This window comes from Idiotropiscis lumnitzeri, chromosome 1 (assembly GCF_059441095.1).
Source record: "Idiotropiscis lumnitzeri isolate Australia: NSW breed Sydney's pygmy pipehorse chromosome 1, RoL_Ilum_1.0, whole genome shotgun sequence".
Lineage (NCBI taxonomy): Eukaryota > Metazoa > Chordata > Actinopteri > Syngnathiformes > Syngnathidae > Idiotropiscis > Idiotropiscis lumnitzeri.
Window position 1 is genome coordinate 5,736,805 of NC_142391.1, and position 20,886 is coordinate 5,757,690.

At 43.7% G+C, this 20,886-nt stretch overlaps 1 protein-coding gene across 2 annotated transcripts; it reads left to right on the plus strand.

Annotated features, from left to right (window-relative positions):
- The first annotated feature begins 440 nt into the window (after positions 1-440).
- trip11 (thyroid hormone receptor interactor 11) lies at positions 441-18,993 on the plus strand. 2 transcript variants are annotated; one of them, XM_088313048.1, is made up of 20 exons: positions 441-555; positions 622-857; positions 1,753-1,829; positions 3,065-3,175; positions 3,431-3,727; positions 4,542-4,610; positions 4,708-4,873; positions 5,053-5,420; positions 5,492-5,590; positions 6,304-6,501; positions 6,795-9,608; positions 9,739-9,879; positions 10,833-11,026; positions 11,107-11,270; positions 11,988-12,091; positions 12,162-12,261; positions 14,223-14,304; positions 14,517-14,631; positions 16,891-17,013; positions 18,518-18,993. In XM_088313048.1, the coding sequence occupies exons 2-20, from the start codon at positions 719-721 to the stop codon at positions 18,851-18,853; spliced, it is 5,697 nt and encodes a 1,898-aa protein (XP_088169174.1). In that variant the 5' UTR covers positions 441-555; positions 622-718; the 3' UTR covers positions 18,854-18,993. The 2 variants fall into 2 exon arrangements, with proteins under 2 accessions (XP_088169174.1, XP_088169184.1); XM_088313058.1 differs by having other exon boundaries at positions 4,542-4,604.
- Positions 18,994-20,886: the final 1,893 nt, after the last annotated feature.

The window sequence follows — 20,886 nt, forward strand, 5'->3', positions numbered from 1 at the left end:
GTATAAATAAATAATATTAAATTATTATTTGTTTATTTTCTGGCCTCCCTGTGTGGAGTTTGACTGTTTTCACACAAAGTCAGATGGGATCTCTGGCAGGAAATAAGAGGATGGATTCATATTTTATGAAATTCCTCAACTACGTCGAATGTCACGAACACACACACGCACATCTTGGAACCAGATCATCACAAAATTTGAACAGATTCTTAGTTCGCCCTCATTTCGCCACTTCGACAATGAATCGTCGAGATGAATTATATCGCATTAGCTTCAGTGTGCTAGTTAACGATACAACGGCGATCAAACCGTAGCCCACTTGGCTACAATAACGACGTAATTCCCAAATTTCTGACATTAACGCCTCACTCGATTTGCGTCGCATGTTCTCACTGGCCCTTTAAAAATGGTCGGGCTTCACTTCGCATCCCACAATGCACCGCGGCTGTTGTGTCCACGTCACAGCTGACAGCCAGCCGGCCCCTTAATGGCTGCCGCAGCCGAGTTGGCAGTCTAATGAACCGAACGAGTGAAAGCTTTTTTCTTATTATCAAGGTAAACTATCGAGGAACTAATTCACCTCGTTAAAAAAAACATTGACAGTTTATCTTAATGCACTAGGTCACTGGCGAACCGAAGCTAGGCTAAGCTAGCCCAACCCGGTTGCCCCTCACCTGTTTTGGTTCGGCCGTGTTGTTGTTGGTGAGCCAGCCCAAAAATGTCATCGTGGCTCGGCGGGATCGGCTCCGGCCTCGGACAGTCATTGGGCCAGGTCGGGGGTAGCCTGTCGTCCTTCACCGGGCAGATCTCCAACTTTACCAAAGATATGTTGCTGGAGGGAGTGGAAGAAGTCGGGGGTAAGTCGCCACATCATCATCACCATGAGCAGACTACTTTACTTTCTAGTTATTCAACTATAACGATTATTTTTTTATTTGATGAATGGGTGATGTCAACGATGGAATCACATGGCTACGCGATGAGTTTGTCAATTATCAATCATTGTTTCCCAAAACAATGTGAAGGAGTACGATCACGTGGCTACACAAATGAATTGATCACGAAATTGCCTCATGCTTAATGATTCTGCAACTTACCTATTTCCCCAAATATTTAAGAAATAGCATCTTGTGACTATCCAATGAGTGTCACTTGTTTCCCAGAGCAATGCAGAGGATGGAATAACATGGTATTGTCTATTCATGAGTTTTATTATTATGGTTTTTTTAAATGATTTTTTTGCAATGCAAATAGATGATGGAATCGTTTGGTAACCTCATAAATTTGGCACTCATGGGCTGGATTTAAAGACGGAACAAATGTAATTCTTCAGAAGGCACCGCTGCACTGCATGTTTTTTATAGACTGCTATTTTTCTTACCACAGGTTCAAAAAGTTCTTCAAGGGGAGATATAATGAACTATTCCCCCATATATGGAAAATAAAATGTACTTGATAATGATAAAATATGGTGTTAAATATGAAATTTATTTTGGTGATTGGTGACACACTGGCCAATGAAACTAAAAAGAGAGTTCAATATATTGACTGCATAGGACCATCAATATGTCGTCTGCTTATGTGTCTGTCATGTGAGAGAGTTAAAGCAGATCTCATGCGCCGTGATAGAGACACGTGCTCTGTGTTTGTTTCCATTCTGGAAATGCACGACATCACGTTGGACTTATGTGAATGTGTTTTTTTTCCGAGTGTGGAAAAGAAAAATAAGTAACTGTTTCTCGTGTTCCGCAGACGCTGCTACAGAGCTGCAGTTGTCCAATTCCAAGTTGGCGGACGTGGAGGCTACTTTGTCCTCGCAGAAATATGAGGTTGGATTATTATATTATCTATTCGTATACCTCCGCCTTGATGAAATTTGTTTCACAAATGGAGCCATCCGCAATGGCACTATTTACATGTGTATTTTTTTATTACCAACAAACAAAAAAAATACTTTTTGTATTCACATTATAATGCATTTTATTAAGAAAAATATATTGCCTTCATTTTAAATTTCCTGACAAATATTTTGGATATGCAAGAATATACGTAACAGTGACTGTTATATTTCTTGGAATTTTTTACCTTTTAAAATATTCTGTCCATATTTTTCATTGCTTTCCAGCCAATGAAAAAAAAAAATTATAATTACAGTGGTCAACTGCAAATTTTAATCAGCGATGGCTTTGTGTCCCTTGATGCTGTTTTAAAAAAATGTTTTTACTTTTTTTTTCTAGCATGTTTTAAATTTTGACCTATATGCTGCATTTTACAGCTACGAAGTTTACAAAAACCCAGCTGATGTCTTACATATAATAATAATAATAATAATAATAATTATTATTATTATTAAAACCTAATGTGCGAGAAAAAAGAAGAGGGCAGTTTTCGAATCAGTGCAAAAAAAAGAATCTAAAAAGTTTGTTGACCTGTGTTTTACTAGGTGTCTTCAAGAAACTATTAAATATGATTTATTTTCTACAAAATAAATAATTGTAGATAATTTAAATAAATATTTTTCCTACCCAATTTTGTGAATGTTTATTTGTTCATTTATTTATTTATTTATTTTTAAACAAAAGTCAAATGTTTATGTATTTATTATTATTCGATATATTTGTGCAAACCGGCAAAATACATGCTTTTCGGTGGCTGGTGCAGATGTGTTATTAACGTAGAAATATAATAACACTGTATACTAAAAGCATTTTGTTTTGGGCTTTCAAATGTTTTGCATCACAATACAGCTTTACAGATGCCAAATGTTGCTCTGCCACTACAAAGATGCGGTGCTCTAAGTTGTTTTATTACAAAGGCACTTTTTAGAGACCAATTTGCAATGTCACCTTGCGCTACAGTCCAGTTTAGCGTCATGGTGTGACTTGCCGTGTTTTGAGACAACATTATCATCATGCTGTTGACACGGCAGGAATGTTTACCATCTCGTTTGCATGCTTGCTTGTCGATTGCTCGCGGACATCTGACAAACGCTCCTGTTGACTTTTTTTTCTGGTTCAACATTGTCAGGACTTCCTAGTAAGCAACTGCGTCCCTTTTTTTACAGTGCGAGAGGTTGAAAAAGCTCCACGCCGAGCTGGAAGAGAAGCTGGAAGCCTCAGAGATCCAAATCAAGCAGCAGTCGTCGGAATACAGGACGCTTTTGCAGCAAAAAGATGTACGAGTTGGAACTATATTTAAGTTTCTCCGAGGGATGGGTGATATTGCCTTGATTTTTTTTCTTCAGAAAAATAAGGTTCATGCAACAAACAAATGACAATAACATGCTTCTATGTTGCTGTATTTTTATGTTAGTCATGATCATACTTAATGAGCTTACTATAAATTTTTTCGGGTGATATTTGGTGTTCAACAGCAAAAAACAAAAAAGCAACCATTTCTCTACACACTGAAGTGACAAAGTGTCATCCAGGTGGAGATCAGTCACCTGAAAGCCCGACAAAGCGGCCTCCAGGAGGATGTCCAGAAACTTCAGCGTTCCGTCCAGTCCACCTCTGCCGGCCCGGCGCTGCCAGTCACCACGGCCTCTTCCAGCATCGCCACCACGGCGTCCTCCTTCTTGTCTCAGCCCTCTGCGTCCCACCACGGTTTCCACGGCGACGACATGGACCTCAGCGAAGTCATCTCGTCCCAGCAGGAGATCAACCGGCTGGCCACCGAAGTGCTGCGACTGGAGGCGGAGGTGGCGCACTGGAGACGCATGTCGCAGGTGAACATGAGCATGATGATGATGATGAAGTTGGTTGGTTAGGTGGTCTGTCATTTATAATTCTGGTCGCATCATACAATACATTTCTCTAAATCTTTATTTACATACTCCATTTCACAACAGCTGCTTAACAGAGTATACGATTGAATTGCTTTGAATTAATTTTAATTGAGTGGAATTTCCAATTCAATTCCCAAATCAGATTAAAACGGTCATTATCATTTCCCCAAATTAAAATGTAATTTCTTTATTGATTTGAGATTACAGATCAAAACAAAATTTCCAAATCAATGTAAAATGACACTTCAATTTAAATTTCCATATTTATGTTATGTGTTTTTATTAAATCACCCCAACATTTTTAACAAAAAATTATTGTAGGAATATTATACCGATAAATAATAAATTGACAGTCAAATGTTAAATACAATTTAATATGAAGTTAAATAAAAAAAACTACACTTACAGTTCAAATAAATGTAACTAAAATTAAATAAAACTAAAATAATATAAAATGCAATCCAAAATTAAACTGTTTCATTTCCAAGTTAACTGTCAAATTATTGTCAAATTAATTTCTAATGTAATTCAAATTAAAATTAGTTTTAAATGTTGTAACTAAAATGTCATTCCAACTTAATATTGGCCTATATTTTGTAGTTTTCCAAATGTTTAATTAAATTGGATTGAAATGTGTAATTACAAATAAATATACAGATTCTAAATAAATGAAAACACAAGTTAAGTAGAAACATTAAATTCAATTCGATAGTATGCCATTGATGAAGTCCAATTTTTTCATTTGCTCCTTAAGGCATCGACAGCAGCGGGGGCAGGTAACTCCGACCAGGGTGAGATTCTCAAACTTCAAAGAACAGTTAAGGTAAATTAAATGATTTGATCCCACTGAAATACCAACCTGGCTATACAATTTACAATCCCAATAAGACTTGACCTTTTTTGTTTTTGTCTTTTTGCAGGAACTGCGGGACAAGATGAGCCTCGAGGTGGACGAGCACCAGCACGAGCTCGCCGCCCTGCAGGACGCCCAGCGCCAGAAGATGGCCGACCTCAGCCGCCGCCATCGGGAGGAGCTGGCCGAGTATGAGGAGAGGATCGAAGAGCTGGAGGAGCAGCTCCAGAATGGTCTGCACGTGTTTCTACTTGAATATCTGACCACTGTCATTGAGGTTACGCTGAAACCTTGCTGCGAAAATTTGCATATTCCAAAAGTGTTGCCTTATCTTTGGCAATTATTAATAATGAATTTAATGCCTTTTGTATATACTTTACATGTGTCAGCTAATCTCCAAATCCTTCTTCAGATGCCTCTCCAACCAGCTCTCCATCAACACCCCCCAAAGAATTGGAACTGCAAACCACCCTCGCCGCCCTGCGCCAGGCCGCCGAAGCGCGGGAGGCGCGTCTCTCTGAGCTATCCGCCGACCTGGAGGAAGCGCAGAATGTCCGAGCCTCGCTGAAGTCAGAGAGGGATGACGCCCAGGAAGAGAACGCGGCTCTGCTGCAGAACTACGCCCGGCTGCAGGCCTCCGTGGAGGAGCTTCAAGCGCGGGTGCGGGAGCAGGAGGGCAAGGCTATGCAGAAAGCTCAGCTGGAACATGAGATCCAAGTGCTCAGGGACAACCTCGTCAGTGCCGAAAAGGAAACAGAGACGCTTAAAAACCTGCTTGAGGTAAGTCAGACCTTGGCTGTGACTGCTCACAATGATTATTTTACATTTCTCTCATTGTTCTCCCAAATTAGGCAGAACCAAAAGAAGAGGTGGAGCATGCCGATATCTTGGAACTGAACACCATCATCAGCGCATTGAGAGAAGAGAAGGAGGACCTGGAGCAAGAAAAGGTGGGGGGCGGGGCGTGTGACCCTTGGGAACATGCTTTTTTCCCCCGCCATACTACAATAATGTGTAATTGCACATCCACTCCAGTAGTTGGCAGTGGCGCTCTCATTGCTACGTTGTAGGTTTGTTTTGCCACAAAAATGGTATTATTTATAGTTGCGGCGAAGAGTTGGGGGTGTTGGGGGGGCAAATTGTTTTCTTCTTGCTAGGGGGGGCGGGGGTGTGGGGGGGGGCTAACAGAAAATAATTGAGAAGCACTGTGCTAACGTTAAAGTGTTTTTTTTTCGTGTTGAGTCATTTAAGCACAGATACAGTTGTTAATGTAACATTGTTCGTGGTTGTGTACATGCTGCTATTTGATCTCAATTTTAAGTGCTTTGCGGACAACTTGTGGCATCTTTATGCATCTATAAATCCTTTTTAGGGGACGTTAATTATTTACTGATTTAAAATAAATAAGTAAAATATCTCCCCTATTCTCGGCCGGACTTGATCCCAATCTGCCGCAAATTATTAGTTCGTTAGTCAGTTATTCATGTGTATACTGCCCCCGTCCACCATAGAAATAAATACGACTAGATATTCTCCAGGCTTCTAATGACCTATTGCAAGTCGGCCCCTTTCGTTATCGGACACTACATCAATGCTCAAATTTCCCCATTGTGGGACTAATAAAGGACATCTTTTAATCTTTTATTTGTCCCCCCCCCCAAAGCTCACTCTGCAGCAAAGGCTGAGCGAGGCGGAGGAGAAAGCGGCGAGTGCGGCTCGACCAGCTGAAACCGAGTCAATGGAAGACCTGAAGGAGGCGCTGGAAAGGCAAGAGAGGACCCTGAAGGCCACGCAGGAGGAACGTGACACTCTCCTGACTGAGCTCGACGAGCTAGACCGGCAAAATCAAGAAGCAACGCAGGTCCGACCAAACTTGGCTAACAATTATCATGTGAATGCTGCGTTTACGTGTATTATTTGATTTTTCAGTACTTTTACAACTTCACGTCGACCGCTTCGAACCATTCCGACACATCCGGGCAGCTGAAAATTATAATTCAGTAATTTTATAATTTTTCAAAGCTCGCGTTCTACATTCCAAATGTGCTCACTACTTCTCTAGCGTTTCCGAACATTGGCTCAGAAGCGTTCACACGCAATTACTGTATTACGTAAATTCCAAGTCTCTCACCTTAATTTATCTTCTGGTCGCAGCATCTGGTCTCAGTGAAAGAGCTGCTGAAGAAGGCCGAGGCAGAGCTTAGCGCCACCAAAGAGCGGAATAGATCGCTTGAGCACGATCTGGAGGCCCAGAAAGAGAAAATCAGCCAGAGTGCATTCACGCTCAACGACCTGCACATGTGCAAGCAGCAGCTAGAGGGCGCTGTCCGGGAACTGAAGGACAAACTGAAACAAGCTCAGGAGCAAAGCAAAGATTCCCGCAGAGAAACGTCAGAGCTGAAGAAGCGCTTGCAGGAGAAAGAGGAGCATCTGTCGGCAGCAAAAGAAAAGCTCGGTCAGACCGAAAGGACAAAAGCGGATGACGGCGAGCTGGCGGTGAAGGACAGAGAACTTTCGGACCTTCGGCGAGAACTGGAGAAAGTGACGTCGGAGGACTTGGAGCTGACGATGGAGAACAGGAAGTTGAAAGAAGCCTTGAGGAAAGCGGAGGACTTGTTGAAGGAGACTCAGACGACAGCGAGCAGGACGGTGCGGGAGAAGGAAACGCGCATCGAAGCCCTCAAGCTGGAGAAAGACCAGCTGGACCGCGAGTTGCAACGGGCCGAGCGATCGCTTGCGGAAGGGGCCAAACAGTACCAGCGCACCGTTGACGAGCTGAGCCGGGCGCACTCCATGGACGCCTCGGCTCTGCAGAAAGAGCACGAGCGCGCCGTCAAGCTCAACCAGGAGAAGGACACGGAGATCGCTCAGCTGCGCCTCGACGCTGAGCAGTTAGCGTCCGACCACCGGGACACCAACGAGATGCTCGCCATCACCGTCGCCGGACAGAAGCAATTGAGCGACTTGCTTCAGGAGAAGGATGCCTTCGCCGAGACGCTGAAGCGGAACGCGGCGGGCGCGCGGACCGAGCTCGAGACGAGCGTCGCGGCGGCCAAGAGGGAGGCGGACGTCCTCAGACAAGCGCTGGAGGAGAAGGACAGACAGCTGGCGGGCATGAAGGAGGACAACAGCCACTTGAAGGAGGAGATGGACCGCGTGCAGGATCAGCAGAGCAGACCTCCGCGCACCCTCGACATCATCACCGAACTTGAGGCCGAGATCACCCAGCTCAAGTCGTCCAGAAGCGGCCTGGAGGAGGAGCTGCGCCATCTCCGGGAGAACCTGGAGGAGCAGCAGGCGTCGCTCCTTAGCGCTCAGAGCGAGCTGGAGCGGGCCACTCTCGACTTTGACACGCTCCTCCAGGCCAGGGACCAGGAGCTGGCTGGACTACGTCAGACCCTGGAGAGTCGAGGTCCGGCCGAGTCCACGTTGGAGCAGGGCGACGTCATACTCCAGGAAGACAAGACGGTGTCTCTGAACCAGGAGAACGGCAACGAGAAGCATGACCTTTCCAAAGTGGAGCTGGAGCGGCTGGTGAAAGGCATGAAGGAGAAGGAGACGGAAATTAGCCAGCTGAACGAGAAGAACATGTCTCTGACCAAGCAGCTGGACCAGCTGACGCTGTCCCGTGATGAAGTGGGGAAGCTCTCCCAGGTGATCCTGCAAAAGGACCTGGAGATCCAGGCCCTTCACGCGCGAGTCACCGTGGGCGCCAGTAGTCAAGACGTGCTCTTCCTCCAGCAGCAGCTGCAGGCCTACGCCGTGGAGAGGGAGCAGGTCCTCGCCGTGCTCAACGAGAAGACCCGGGAGAACAGCCAGCTGCGCTCCGACTACCACCGCCTCATGGACATCATGGCGGGCAAGGAGGCGGCGCTGCTCAAGCTGCAGCAGGAGAACCAGCGGCTCTCCAACTCGAGCGACCCGTCGGGCAGCCAGGAGATGTTTAAGGAGACCATCCAGAATCTCTCGCGCATCATCCGGGAGAAGGACATCGAGATCGACGCGCTGACGCAGAAGTGCCAGACGCTGGTGACGGTGCTGCAGTCGTCAGGCGGAGACGCCGGCGGCGGCGGGGTCAGCAGCAACCAGTTCGAGGAGCTGCTGAAGGAGCGCGACACACTCAAGCAACAGGTGAAGAAGATAGAGGAGTGGAAGCAGCAGGTGATGACCACCGTCAAGAACATGCAGCATGGGTCGGCGCAGCTTCAGGAGGAGCTGGTCGACCTTCAGGCGCAGGTGTCGGCCGACGGCGACGCTGGCTCCAAACTCTCGGTGGACTACGTTAGGCTCATCCAGAGCTACGAGCACAAGGAGCAGCGTCTGGGCAGCTTGAATATGGAGCTGACCCAGCTCCAGCAGACCCTGAGCCAGCTCAGCAGCACCAAGGATCTCCTGCTGGGCCGTCTGGACCGCATGGATCCCGAAAGCAAAGCTCAGTTGAGTGCGATCGACGCTGCAAGTCAAGACCTGACGTCCCTTCAGGCCCGGTTGGCCGAGCGGGAGAACCTGATCCGGACCCTCCAGGAGAACAACCACCGGCTCTCCTGCTCGGCCTCCTCCTCCGAGAGCGAGCAGAGGAACCACGCCGCCGAGCTCCAGCAGGTCCGAGCCAGCCTGGACTCGCTGCAGAGATCCGTCCGCGACAAGGACCTGCTCATCAAAACCAAAGGGGACCAGCTGGCTCGGGTGGGCGAGGCGCTGCGCAACCGCGAGAGCGACAACGAGGTGCTGAAGCAGGCCGTCACCAACCTGAAGGAGCGCGCCCTCATCCTGGAGATGGACGCCAAGACGCTGAAGGAGGAGAACGAACGGGTGGCCGCGCGCTCGCGGGAGAAGGAGTCCGAGTTCCGCGCGCTGCAGGAGACCAACATGCAGGTGTCCATGCTGCTGCGCGAGCGCGAGTTTGAGCTCAGCGCCATGAGGGACAAAGCCGCCACTGTGGAAAAGATGCTCAAGGACAAAGAACAGGTCAGTTCACGAGCCACTCGCCATTTTTAATGCTTTGTTACCTGCTACCTGGGAAGATTGGGATTTTGCCAAATATCTTTTTTTTTGGGGGGTGCTTATGCCTGGTTTGTTGCCGTCTTCTGTGGCGCAGGGTAAATCGGGTGAGCTCAATCAACTCCTGAATGAAATCAAGTCCATGCAGGACAAAGCGGTGGCCTTCCAGCAGGAGCGGGACCAGGTGGTGATGGCGCTCAAGCAAAAGCAAATGGAGACCACGGCTTTACAGACTGAGGTGTGAAAGTTCACTTCACTTGACTTTATTGTCCAAAATGAAACTTTCTTGCGGGCAAAAAAGTAGGGCATGACCAATATGGATTTAAAAAAAAAAAATTAAACCGAATCTGATTTTTGGCAGATTGAAATTCCGTTAAGCAAGTAATCGACTAATTTAGTTAAAAAAAATCAATAAAATAACTTAATAATAATAATAATAATAATAATAATAATTGGTCCCTCAACATTTGCATTAACAAAAAAAAGATGTGAATTACAGACAAAACATCCGACTTTGTCCTTTAGTATTGTTTAACTTTACGACAGAGAACACTCGCCAATAACCGGCCTATTTTTATTTTATGTTATGTTTTATTATTTTAGTTGTTGGGGCTGAGTTAAGTTTGAATGTTCTTAGCTTTATCTTCTGATGTAATATGTTAAGGTGTGTCTTTAAATAAATGGAAAAAAAAAAATGTCGGCTGATTAAATCTGACAGCCGATTAATCGGTCGGGCCGTAATAAAAAAATATTAATAAATAAAAATTGAGCACGAAAACAATGTTCAAAAAACATAATAATCATATAGCAAACAATATTTTATAAACTTTTTTTTAAACCGCCAAGAGCTCTCTTTACTTTGACAATTAGCTTACGGTAGGTTTCCTTTTTCTCTTGACTGCCCTTTGATGTTTATTAACTTTTCATGTGGCAATCAATCAAAACATTTAAGTCTGTTTTATTTATTCAGCGCCAACTCACGAAATAAGTTATCTTGAGGCGCTTTACAAATCGAGCAATTTAAAAACCACGCTCCCCGTACAAAAAAAAAACCCTCAAACAAAATCCAGGCTCTTCTGGGTGACCGTTCGTTAGAGCGCGAGAGAACAACGTTTTATTGACCGGAGGCCCAACGAGCGAACAACAGGGACAAAAACAGCCGCTGAACAAAATATCCCTGCGTCCGCACAGCTGCAATACGTGCGGGACAAAGAGCAGCGTCTCAACCTGGAGCTGGAGAGGTTGCGCAACCACCTGCTCGAGATCGAGGACTCATACACGCGGGAGGCCCTCGCCGCCGAGGACCGCGAGACGGAGCTACGGCGCCGCGTGGCGCTGCTGGACGAGCGGCTGGCCACGTCGTCCAGCGCGGTGGAGAGCGCCAGGTCGGCATCAAGCCCAACCGAGTGGACTCAAGTGGAACGAAGCGAATTGCGATTTTTTTTTTTTCTTATTTTGTTTGCAGCCAGCAGGCCAGCATGCAGGTGGAGTCGCTGCAGGAGCAGCTGAGCGGCGTGGTTAAGCAACGAGATGACGCCCTCCTGCAACTCGGGACCTCCCAGGAGCAGGTCAAGCAGTATGCTGTTTCCCTCTCCAACCTGCAGATGGTGCTAGAGCAGTTCCAACAAGGCAAGAATTTGAGTCAATGTCGATATTTGCGAACCAACAAGTAATTTCATAGAATGAATCACACCAAGGAATATATATGTATTTTTTGTTTTTACAATTATACACATATTTGAGATGCTAAAGATGAATATATTTTGTTGTGGTATTTGGAGTATATATGATATAAATGTGAGGAAATGCAGATCATTTTAAATGGTGGCAGGTGTGTGCTCATTTAACGCAAACTTGGGTGTGATTGGTTAATTCTGAACACAGCCATAAGAGGGTGTGCACAATTGTGCAACCACGTCTGTTATCTTCGAGTTGTGCATCTTCTAATTCGCAATGATGTCTTTTATTTTTTCCCCCAAAAAGTTTTTATATCCACTGCATGGATATATTTTTCTGATCTCTCTCTCTTTTTTTTTTTTTTGAATTTGTGGTGTTTTTTTCAATGTAATATATTTTCTTTATGTACTTTTCTTTCCTTTCTTGTCAGTTTTTTGCACCATGTAATACAATTTAAAATTTACAGAGCTACAGTGTTGTTGGTTGCACAGATTACCGTTGGGTTCTGACACAAAGTGGCAGCTATTATTTATTTATTTTTTGCGCTACATGAAAACGTTTTGTATGTACAAACAAATCTCCGCCAATTTGACTGTTTTGGCCAAAGCGTGTCACAGAAATTGAATTAAAACCCCCGTGACTCATAATGTCTCCTTTGCTGCCGTTCAGAGGAGAAAGCCATGTACTCGGCAGAACTGGACAAGCTCAAGAAGGAGAAGGAGGAGTGGCGGAGGAAGGCCGAAAAGCTCGAAGATCAAGCGTCTGCCCTTCAGGTGCTTTCATCGCCTCATGGTTTAATTGCAGCACGACATTGAAATGTGGAAAATGACATTCCCGTTGCAGATGAACCTGGACGAGGCCAACGCAGCTTTGGATTCGGCGTCTCGGCTCACTGACCAGCTGGATTATCAAGAAGAGCAGATTGAGGAGCTGAAGCAGCAAGGTGAGCTCGTGGACGATCTTCGCGGTTTACGTACATGGATGCGCACGTTACCCTATTTTGCCGCCCTGCGTCCTCCGTCCGTGACCTGGGCACTTTTCCGTCCTCACACTTTCGTCCTCATTCATAAAAACAATCGCCCTCCCTCTTCATCTGCTTAAAGCGCTTCTGTCCTTGCATGTAACCCTCCTTCTCCTGTCCAATAATAATAATGGACTACAAATCATCGTATTTGACAGCCACAGCTAAATTTAGCCATAAAAACAACTTGGTTTTACCTTAGTCCAGGCGTGGGCAAACTGCGGCCCGGGGGCCACATGCGGCCCGTTAAACGTTTTAATCCGGCCCGCCGAACTTGAAAAAAATGAAATGAATAAACCTTGTTCATGTTTTATTTTCTAAATACTGTGGTGTGTCAAAGACATACATTTTGTTGTAATGCTTTTGTTCACTCTCATTTAAAATTAAATGTGTTTTTTTTTTTCTCCAATGAGGTGAGGTTACCAAAACACTCCATCCATCTGCAACTGGTCCGGCCCGCTGTCAAATTTTAGAACCCATTGTGGCCCGCCAATCAAAACCAAAATTTAGTACACAGCAGCAAATTAAATAGCATACAAGAAAAATAATGAAACAATAATTGAAAAAAAAACATGCGTTTTAAATGCTATTATTTACATCCTTTAGTGCCATAAAGCATCCTGGGAGACTGGAAATTTGATTAGATTCTTGTTGTCGCATGAGGCAAATTCATATCTGAGCTCGGACCAGCGTTGAGACTGCAGAGGCGTCTGGAATGAAACGCAACTTAAGATGCTTCATTTGGCTCTCACTTGCTTCTTCACACAGCCTTACGTGTGTTTGCATAGTTGCGCTTCCGCCCATCATCCTCCCTTGTCCTTCCTCCTCCATTCCAAAAATTGGCTTGCGTCCAGGACGGACGGTTTCGTCCCAGGACCATCGTCAAATGCCCATCTCTGCCGATGTGATTAGATAAGAACAACAACAACGGCGTTTATTGTCCCTCTGCCCTGCGTGGAAATTCCATCTCGCTCACGGCAATTTCATCATTTTTAGGTTGCTGTTCGTTCCACCTCCAGGAACTCACCTCGCCCCTGCTGCCTTTGGCCTTTTCCTTCTAACAACAACAATGTTATTTTCTTTTAGCTGAGAGTAAAACAAATGACTTTTCCAACATCACATATGAAGGCCGCTTTGTGTCTGGTGCAAGACTCGTTTTCTCTCTCTCTCTCTCTCTCTCTCTCTCTCGCTCTCACTCTCGCTCTCTCCCTCTGCCTCTGATGATAAATTGTCTTTATAAGAGTAGGACAGATAAAATCGAGAACAGGCATTATATTGTCAGTTGTTCCTTTATTTCTTCAGTGACGGCGAGAATTTTTGTTGGCTATAATTGGATGGCTAATCTATGAACTGGCGTAATGATGTCAGAGGCTCCATTATTAGAGAGGATCTCAGAATCAGAAATCAGAACGTGTCTGCAATTAAGTATATTGAAGCTGCTGGTTAAAAAAAAAAAAAAAGCTGTCAAATGTATTTTTCGAATATTTAAAATTTTCTCTCACACTTTCTATTGCTTCCTTGCTCTCTTTATATGAAAACAAATTCTCTACGTTTTCCTGGAGTTTATTTTAACGAAGGTCTTGTTGTTGTTGTTAAAACATGGCATTGTTAAACCTCATATTCGAAACCACTCAAAAAGACCTCCTCATGCCTGCGTCGCAACTTTCTCCCACGCTTTTTTTCCGACTTTAATGCAACGTCTGATCTGACTCCGTCTTGATGCTTTGTGTTATTGCAGACTTGCTTTATGAGCTCATTTGTTTTCCCTCCTTATTTGACTGCCACCTATGGAACATGGATGGCATGCGGCGGCGTCTGTGAATGTGTGAATGTTCTGCTCAGCTAACGTGCTTGCGTGTGTATGTGTGTGTTTGTTTTTGTAGTGGACTTGAGACAGGAGATGTTGGAGGAGGCCCAAAAGAAACTGATGAACCTGCTGAACAGCACCGAGGGCAAAATTGACAAGTAGGTGAAATTAGCATCATCATAATTCTATAATGCGCTCATTTCGTACATTATCTCATTCACTACCAGCCGAGTAAAAAAATATTGATCTATGACGTCTTTATCCGTCAATGGCAGCAAATGAGATAAGAATGAAATTCTCAGTCTTTATTTTCTCACGTGATGGACCTTGTACATTCATTCAAATTCCATTTCATTTTTTGCATCCCCAGGGCCCTAATGCGAAACCTGCTTCAGGGTTACTTCCACACGCCCAGAAACAAGCGCATGGACGTGCTGAGGCTCATGGGTAACGTGCTGGGGCTGAGCCGGCAGGACGTGGAAAAGGTCAGCGATTCATTGAAGCCGTTTTCGCTTCAAATGAATGACATCATTGTGGCACCATTTGCGCGCCGAAATAACGCCGCCGCTGTTGCGGCGCGCCTCGTAAACGCGCCAGCACAGTGTCGCGCGTGTGTGGCGATCAAACGGCCCTTTCATTAATGTTCCGTTAATTAGCGCGGTATACTTTATGTGCGACTTGGTCAAAAACAACGAAGTATGTTTTTTTATTTTTTTTATTTATTTTTTTGGGGGGTGTTTATGTGCTCAAAGCGCTCATTGGGAAAAAAAATTACTTCAATTTTAGCCTGATTCTTACTACTACAAATTAAGAACTGGATTTCCAAGTGTGCAATTCTGAACATGCGCTCTGTTTAAAAAAATAAATAAATAAAAAATACTAAATAAATAAATAAATAAAGCATCGACTGATGCTTGGTTGTTAAAAATTAGGAAATTTCGATGCTCTTTAACCCAATTCCATGATTTCTTAATATACGGCTTTCGGACAAGGAATTACAAGACACTAAAATATCACACTAGAATTAAAATGACTCTTTTTTTTGGGGGGGGGGGAGTGAATAACGGTCGGCGTTTCTCATTCAAACATTGAGCACGACTTTCGATATCGTGACGACTGAGGGCGACGTTAGAAGCAAATATTGTAAAAAGAAAAAAAAAAAGTCCCCTAATAAACCGGAAGGGTCGTAGAATCGAACAAGGCCTGAGGGTTGAAAATCGCTGCAGCGAGCTTGAAACGCGCGTTTAGAAATGAGCTTTTCGCGGACCACAGGAAACCCCAAAAACTTCCACGAAAAGCCGGGGGGAGCTTTTCTTTCTTAACCAAAAGGTCTGGCAGCCGCCCAGAGGAATCATTCCAACTCTCCTAAAGGGAAACAGATCCGACAAATTGGATTACTGCCCCCCCAAAGACAAAGAACATTTTTATGGGGTTGCACTTTTGTCATGGTGGGTCCCTCCTGTTTTTTTTATTTTTTTTTTGTTTTTTTGAAAACCAATGTCCCTCCCCGCCTCATCTTTACATCCCCCTTACGAAATCATAAAGCGCTCTAAGTGCATCCAGCTGCGAGCGAGCGACGACGACGACCAGCGAGGATGACAGCGCAGTGAGACCGCTTCCTCTCGCTGCGACGTGTCGAGTCAGCAAAAAATACACCGCGGATTTAATTATGCGGCCGCAGTCCGGGAGGGGAGGGGGATAAGGCCCGTTATGTCTTCGTCAACTTGTCTGACTCTGCCGCAAAGTTGCCGCAACGGTTCTGGTATTTTTCAGACTTCTGGTTTTTACGGGATACGGACTCGCTTTCACACAGAGACACGGCGTGCCGATAGTAGATAATTCGATAATGCCGGCGTTAACATCTGGTGTGACATATTATAATGTTTCCAGTGTTATTAGCTGCGGTAAGTACTGCATTTTTACCGCCTTACAATTTAAGACAAATAATGTAATAAAAAAAAAAAATAGCAACAATGGGAAGACTTTCGTTGATACTTTAAAACAGGTGTGGGTAAAATACAGCCCGGGGCCACATGCGGCCGGTTAAACGTTTTAATCCGGCCCACCGAATTTAAAAAAAATTAAATGAATAAACTGTGTTAATGTTTTCATTTCTAAATACTGTGGTGTGTCAAAGTCATACATTTTGTTGTAATGCTTTTGTTCACTTTCATTTAAAATTAAATGTATTTGTTTTTCTCCGATGAGGTGAGGTTACCAAAACACTCCATCCATCTGCTCCTGGTCCGGCCCCCTCTGTCAAATTTTAGAACCCATTGTGGCCCGCCAATCAAAAAGTTTGCCCGACCCTGCTTTGAAAGAATCAAATGTTCTGCCTGTGAAATTATTTATTGCTGTAAGCGTTAACTTACACAAAACCAAACTCGATTTACTTTTTAGGGTAATTAATCGGTTATCAGAATTTCATCCTGCCAAATTTCAGAATCGGCCACAAAAAATTGATATCGATTGGACCCTCTTGATATGTTCTTTGTGGCCCACTCGTCTTAACACCATATTCTGATTAATATTGCGTTTGTCGAGTAAGAATTCAACAGATGAACAATTGAACTAAAATAAAACTCTGCACCTCCTGTACGCTAAACGGCAAAGGGAAGCCTTGTGTTTTTAGAAACAAATCTCTTAATTCACTTTACAGGGTATTTAAAATGTTTTTATTTTACGGCCATGTCGCCCAGCCCAAGTTCTTGCCGATTTCCACATGTTGTCTTTTCGTGGTCCAGATGCTGGAGGAGGACATGGCTCGCGGCGTGAGCGGTTGGGTATCGAGCTGGCTCGGTGGCCGAGGCGTGCAGAGTGTCCCCAACACGCCCCAGAGGCCTACCAGTGGACATCGCTTTAACACGGTAAGAAGAAGAAACGATGCTGACACATGCTACCGTGACGTCAGCATTGTCCTATTGGGTCGCCTCGAATGCTCCACGGCAGGGATTCTCCAACTTTTCGGCACGAGGGACATAATTTGCAAAGGATTGGGTCCCGAATCCTGCTGCATGGAATTGCTTATTGATGCTCCAAGTTGGCGGCAAAGCACTACTTGCGTCTCAATGAATGTTTATGTCTCAAGTTCTCAATACGCATCAGCATATTTTGTTGACAGCAAGATGGTGGTGCCAAAGCATTATTTATTATTTTGCCTGAGCACAAAAAAAGTGAATAGGTGAGTTTTTCAGGCAATAACTTTTATTTTAAGAGCTTAAAAAAAAGATGGTTAAAAAAAATATGTGATTGTATCGAGAACCGCTGTGTCCATAAATGTCACAGGAAATTAAAAACGGACTATTTTCCAGAAGAGAAGTTGAAAAGTAATGAAAATTTGATTTGTTATGCCACGAGAATCAATCTTGAGAAAAACAAATACTATTTTGGCATAAATGGTCTTATTTTTCCCCAAAAAAGTTGTAATATTATGATAATAAAGTATGAGGCAAATCATATTTTATCGATCTTAACAGTTGCATTTCATAAATACATCTTTATTCTTGTAATGCTCTTTTTAGTCTATAAAAGATACCATTAGAACAGGTGTGGGCAATCAACGGCCCGGGGCCACATGCGGCCTGTTAAACGTTTTAATCCGGCCCGCCGAACTTGAAAAAAAATTAAATGAATAAACCTTGTTGTTTTATTTTCTAAATACTGTGTTTTTTTTAAGACATATATACTGTTGTAATGCTGTTGCTCACTTTCATTTAAAATTAAATGTATTTTTTTTCTCCGATGAGGTGAGGTTAGCAAAACACTCCATCCATCTGCTCCTGGTCCGGCCCCTCTGTCAAATTTTAGAATCCAAAAGTTTGCCCACCCCTGCTCTAGAATACCTTTTGTTGTTGAGACAAACTCACTTTAGCAAACAGTTTTTCGAAAAGGAAGCTTCAAACTGCTAAATGTCACTTCCAGTTGAAATTTACTGTCAACCAAAACACCTGAGAATTACACTTTGTGTATTTCCAAAAAATCCTCACACGCACACAGTCGTTTTGTCTGCTAGCATAATGCTAATGCTAACACTTATTGGGAAACGCTATACTGTATATTGTTTATCATCCATCATACTTTGACTCTTCGTGGGGTGAAAAAGCCAAAATCTGCAAACAATTGTCACTCATTTTATTGCATTGAAAAAGAAAAAGATTTTGAATCTGCATATGCTGAACCTTACGTATGTGGGTCTCCACTGAAGAGTCCTTCAAGCAAATTTATTTTGAAAACTAAAGGTGCAGCAACACCTCAGACAATGTAGAAATCCTCAGCCATAATATTAATATTAACATTAACATTAACAATTTATTGAAAATTATTTTGCGGCCAGTTTGAGGAGAATAAAAGTAAATTTTCTTTCTGCCACAGTCTTTCTCAGAGATGTTTGTCAAGTTCCTGGAGACTGAGTCGACGCCGTCGCTCCCCCCGCCCAAGCTTCCCGTCTTGGATATCCCTCCTCTGAGCGCCCCGCCCTCCAGGAAAACGCCGTCAAGCGGCGCAGCGGCCGGCAAATCCAGCAACCCCTTCCTGGCTCCGCGCTCCGCTGCTGTGCCTCTGTTGGCCGCCGGCGCCACCATCTCCGGCGGGCCGGGCGGGCACCTGCTGATGAAGCCCATCTCAGACGCTTTGCCCACCTTCACGCCCGTGCCCGTGTCGGCCGAGGCCAGCGGCGGCGCCGTGCTCAAGGACTTGTTGAAACAGTGAAGTGGGAGAAGACCATGTTTGTCCTATGCAGGATCAAAGTGCTTCCTTAAAAAAAATCGGTGATGCTCGAGAGCATTTAATGCCGTTCTAAAAAATGGTAACAAATGGCTGAAATCCCCGGCAAAAGGTGGCTTCAAACCAAAATGTTTGTTTTAAGTATGGGTGCTTAAGGCTGTGTTTGGAATCGTACACGCAGTCTCTACTCTCTTATCACTATATAGTGGTCCCTTGTGGTACAAGTAACCCGATTTCCAAGTTTCTCAAGACGCGAGCCGTCGTTCGGCCGATTTCCTTGCTTTGACTTGCGAGCAAAAAAAAATTGAGCAGCACTTTGGCGCAGTTCTATGAACACGCTTCAAATTGAGAGCTAACAAATGGCCTCTCTGTTACGGCGTCACGCCCCTTTAATAATGAATTTGAGCACAAACGGTGGGGCGGTGCATGTAGACAGATAATATAACGACACTCACAGGGGAATATTCTTTATCCTCTGCAAAGAGCGACTATTACTCTGGCTTACTGAGGTGTTACCTCCATGTATCTCTGTATTAAATTTCCAAGACCTGGCCAAGGCGCGCACACTTTTTGGAGCAACACAATGAGCAGTTAATTGAAGAAAAAAAAGAAATGTGATTAAAAGTTTAATTCTTTAAAATGTATGTATTTATTGTATATATTTTTAAAGTACACGATTAAAGAGTGCTATTTTTTCATATTTCAATATACACTAAACTTTTTTTTTGGGCTGGAACGGTTTGAACCCATTTGCACTCATTTCAGAGGGGTGAAATGATTTCAGTAGCGAATGTTTTTGAGTTCTGAGCATGGTCACGCAATTCATCAAACTTGTATCTCAAGGTACCACTCTATTGGGATTTACGTGTCGAGATCTGCGTCGTTAACTAAAAAGTTTTTTTTTTTTTTTAAATAATCAAATGATTGATGATGAGTTTAAACACATTTTAAGCTTTTTGGAAATAAGTAAGGATTATTTTTCATTCTGGGGATAAATAGTGGATATGCTATATTGATCACTCATCAGTCACCTGAAAAATAGTTTTGGAACAAAACTCATGCGCTGTTAATTAGCATAATTACAGTGCAGAGAAGCAATATCAGATGGTGGACCATCTGCCATATAGATTAACGTGAGGATATTTTCTTAAAAAAAAAAACAAAAAAAAATGCAAGCCAAGCACGATTTAGCCAAATCTTAAAGCACTTTAGTCCTGTCTAAACACGTTGACAATTTTTTTTTTAAAGCGTTCACTAAATTCTACCAGACAAGTGTGGCGTAAACATGAATTAGTAAATTGGATTACAACAATAATGCTAACAAATTTTTAGTACTTCAGCTTTTCATGTTTCACGAGACAATGGTATGTAAATGTATGGACTGCAATTCCTCAGCTTTATAAGTATACATATCGCTAAAGGAAACTGGCCTATTTGAATCAACCCATTACGTGACAACAATCTACCATTAAAGGCCACATTTAGAAGAGCAAAAAAGCAGATTGCCTCCCAAATGGCTCCCAAATTTTATATCGCTATGGGTAACTGGCCTATTTGAGTCGAACCACTACCTGACAACAATCTACCCTGGAAGGCCGCATTTAGAAGAGCGAAAAAAAGCAGATTGCCTCCCAAATGCCTCCCAGATTTTATATCGCTAAGGGTAACTGGCCAAATTGAGTCGACCCACTACATGACAGCAATCTACCATAAAAGGCCACATTGAGAAGTAGAAAAAAAGATGACCTCACAAATGTCTCCCGAATTTCATGTCGCTAAGGGAAACTGGCTTATTTGAATAGACCCACTATGTGACAACAATCTACCATTAAAGGCCACATCGAGAAGTCAGAAAAAAGCAGATTACCTCACGAATGTCTCCCAAATTTCATGTCGCTGAGGTAAACTCGCTTATTTGAATCCACCTAGCCTGTGACAACAATCTACCATGACAGTTTGGAAGGGAAGAAAAGCACATTTTTCCATTTTAATTATGTTTTTAAACATGTCCTAACTGC

What these genes read in the sequence shown, in the direction of transcription:
- trip11 (XM_088313048.1), top strand. Translation starts at nt 719, where the DNA reads ATGTCATCGTGGCTCGGCGGGATCGGCTCCGGCCTCGGACAGTCATTG. An exon ending in ACTGGAGACGCATGTCGCAG is followed by an intron (nt 3,728 to 4,541) that starts GTGAACATGAGC and finishes TTGCTCCTTAAG; the next exon opens with GCATCGACAGCAGCGGGGGC. An exon ending in AGCGCGGTGGAGAGCGCCAG is followed by an intron (nt 11,027 to 11,106) that starts GTCGGCATCAAG and finishes TTTTGTTTGCAG; the next exon opens with CCAGCAGGCCAGCATGCAGG.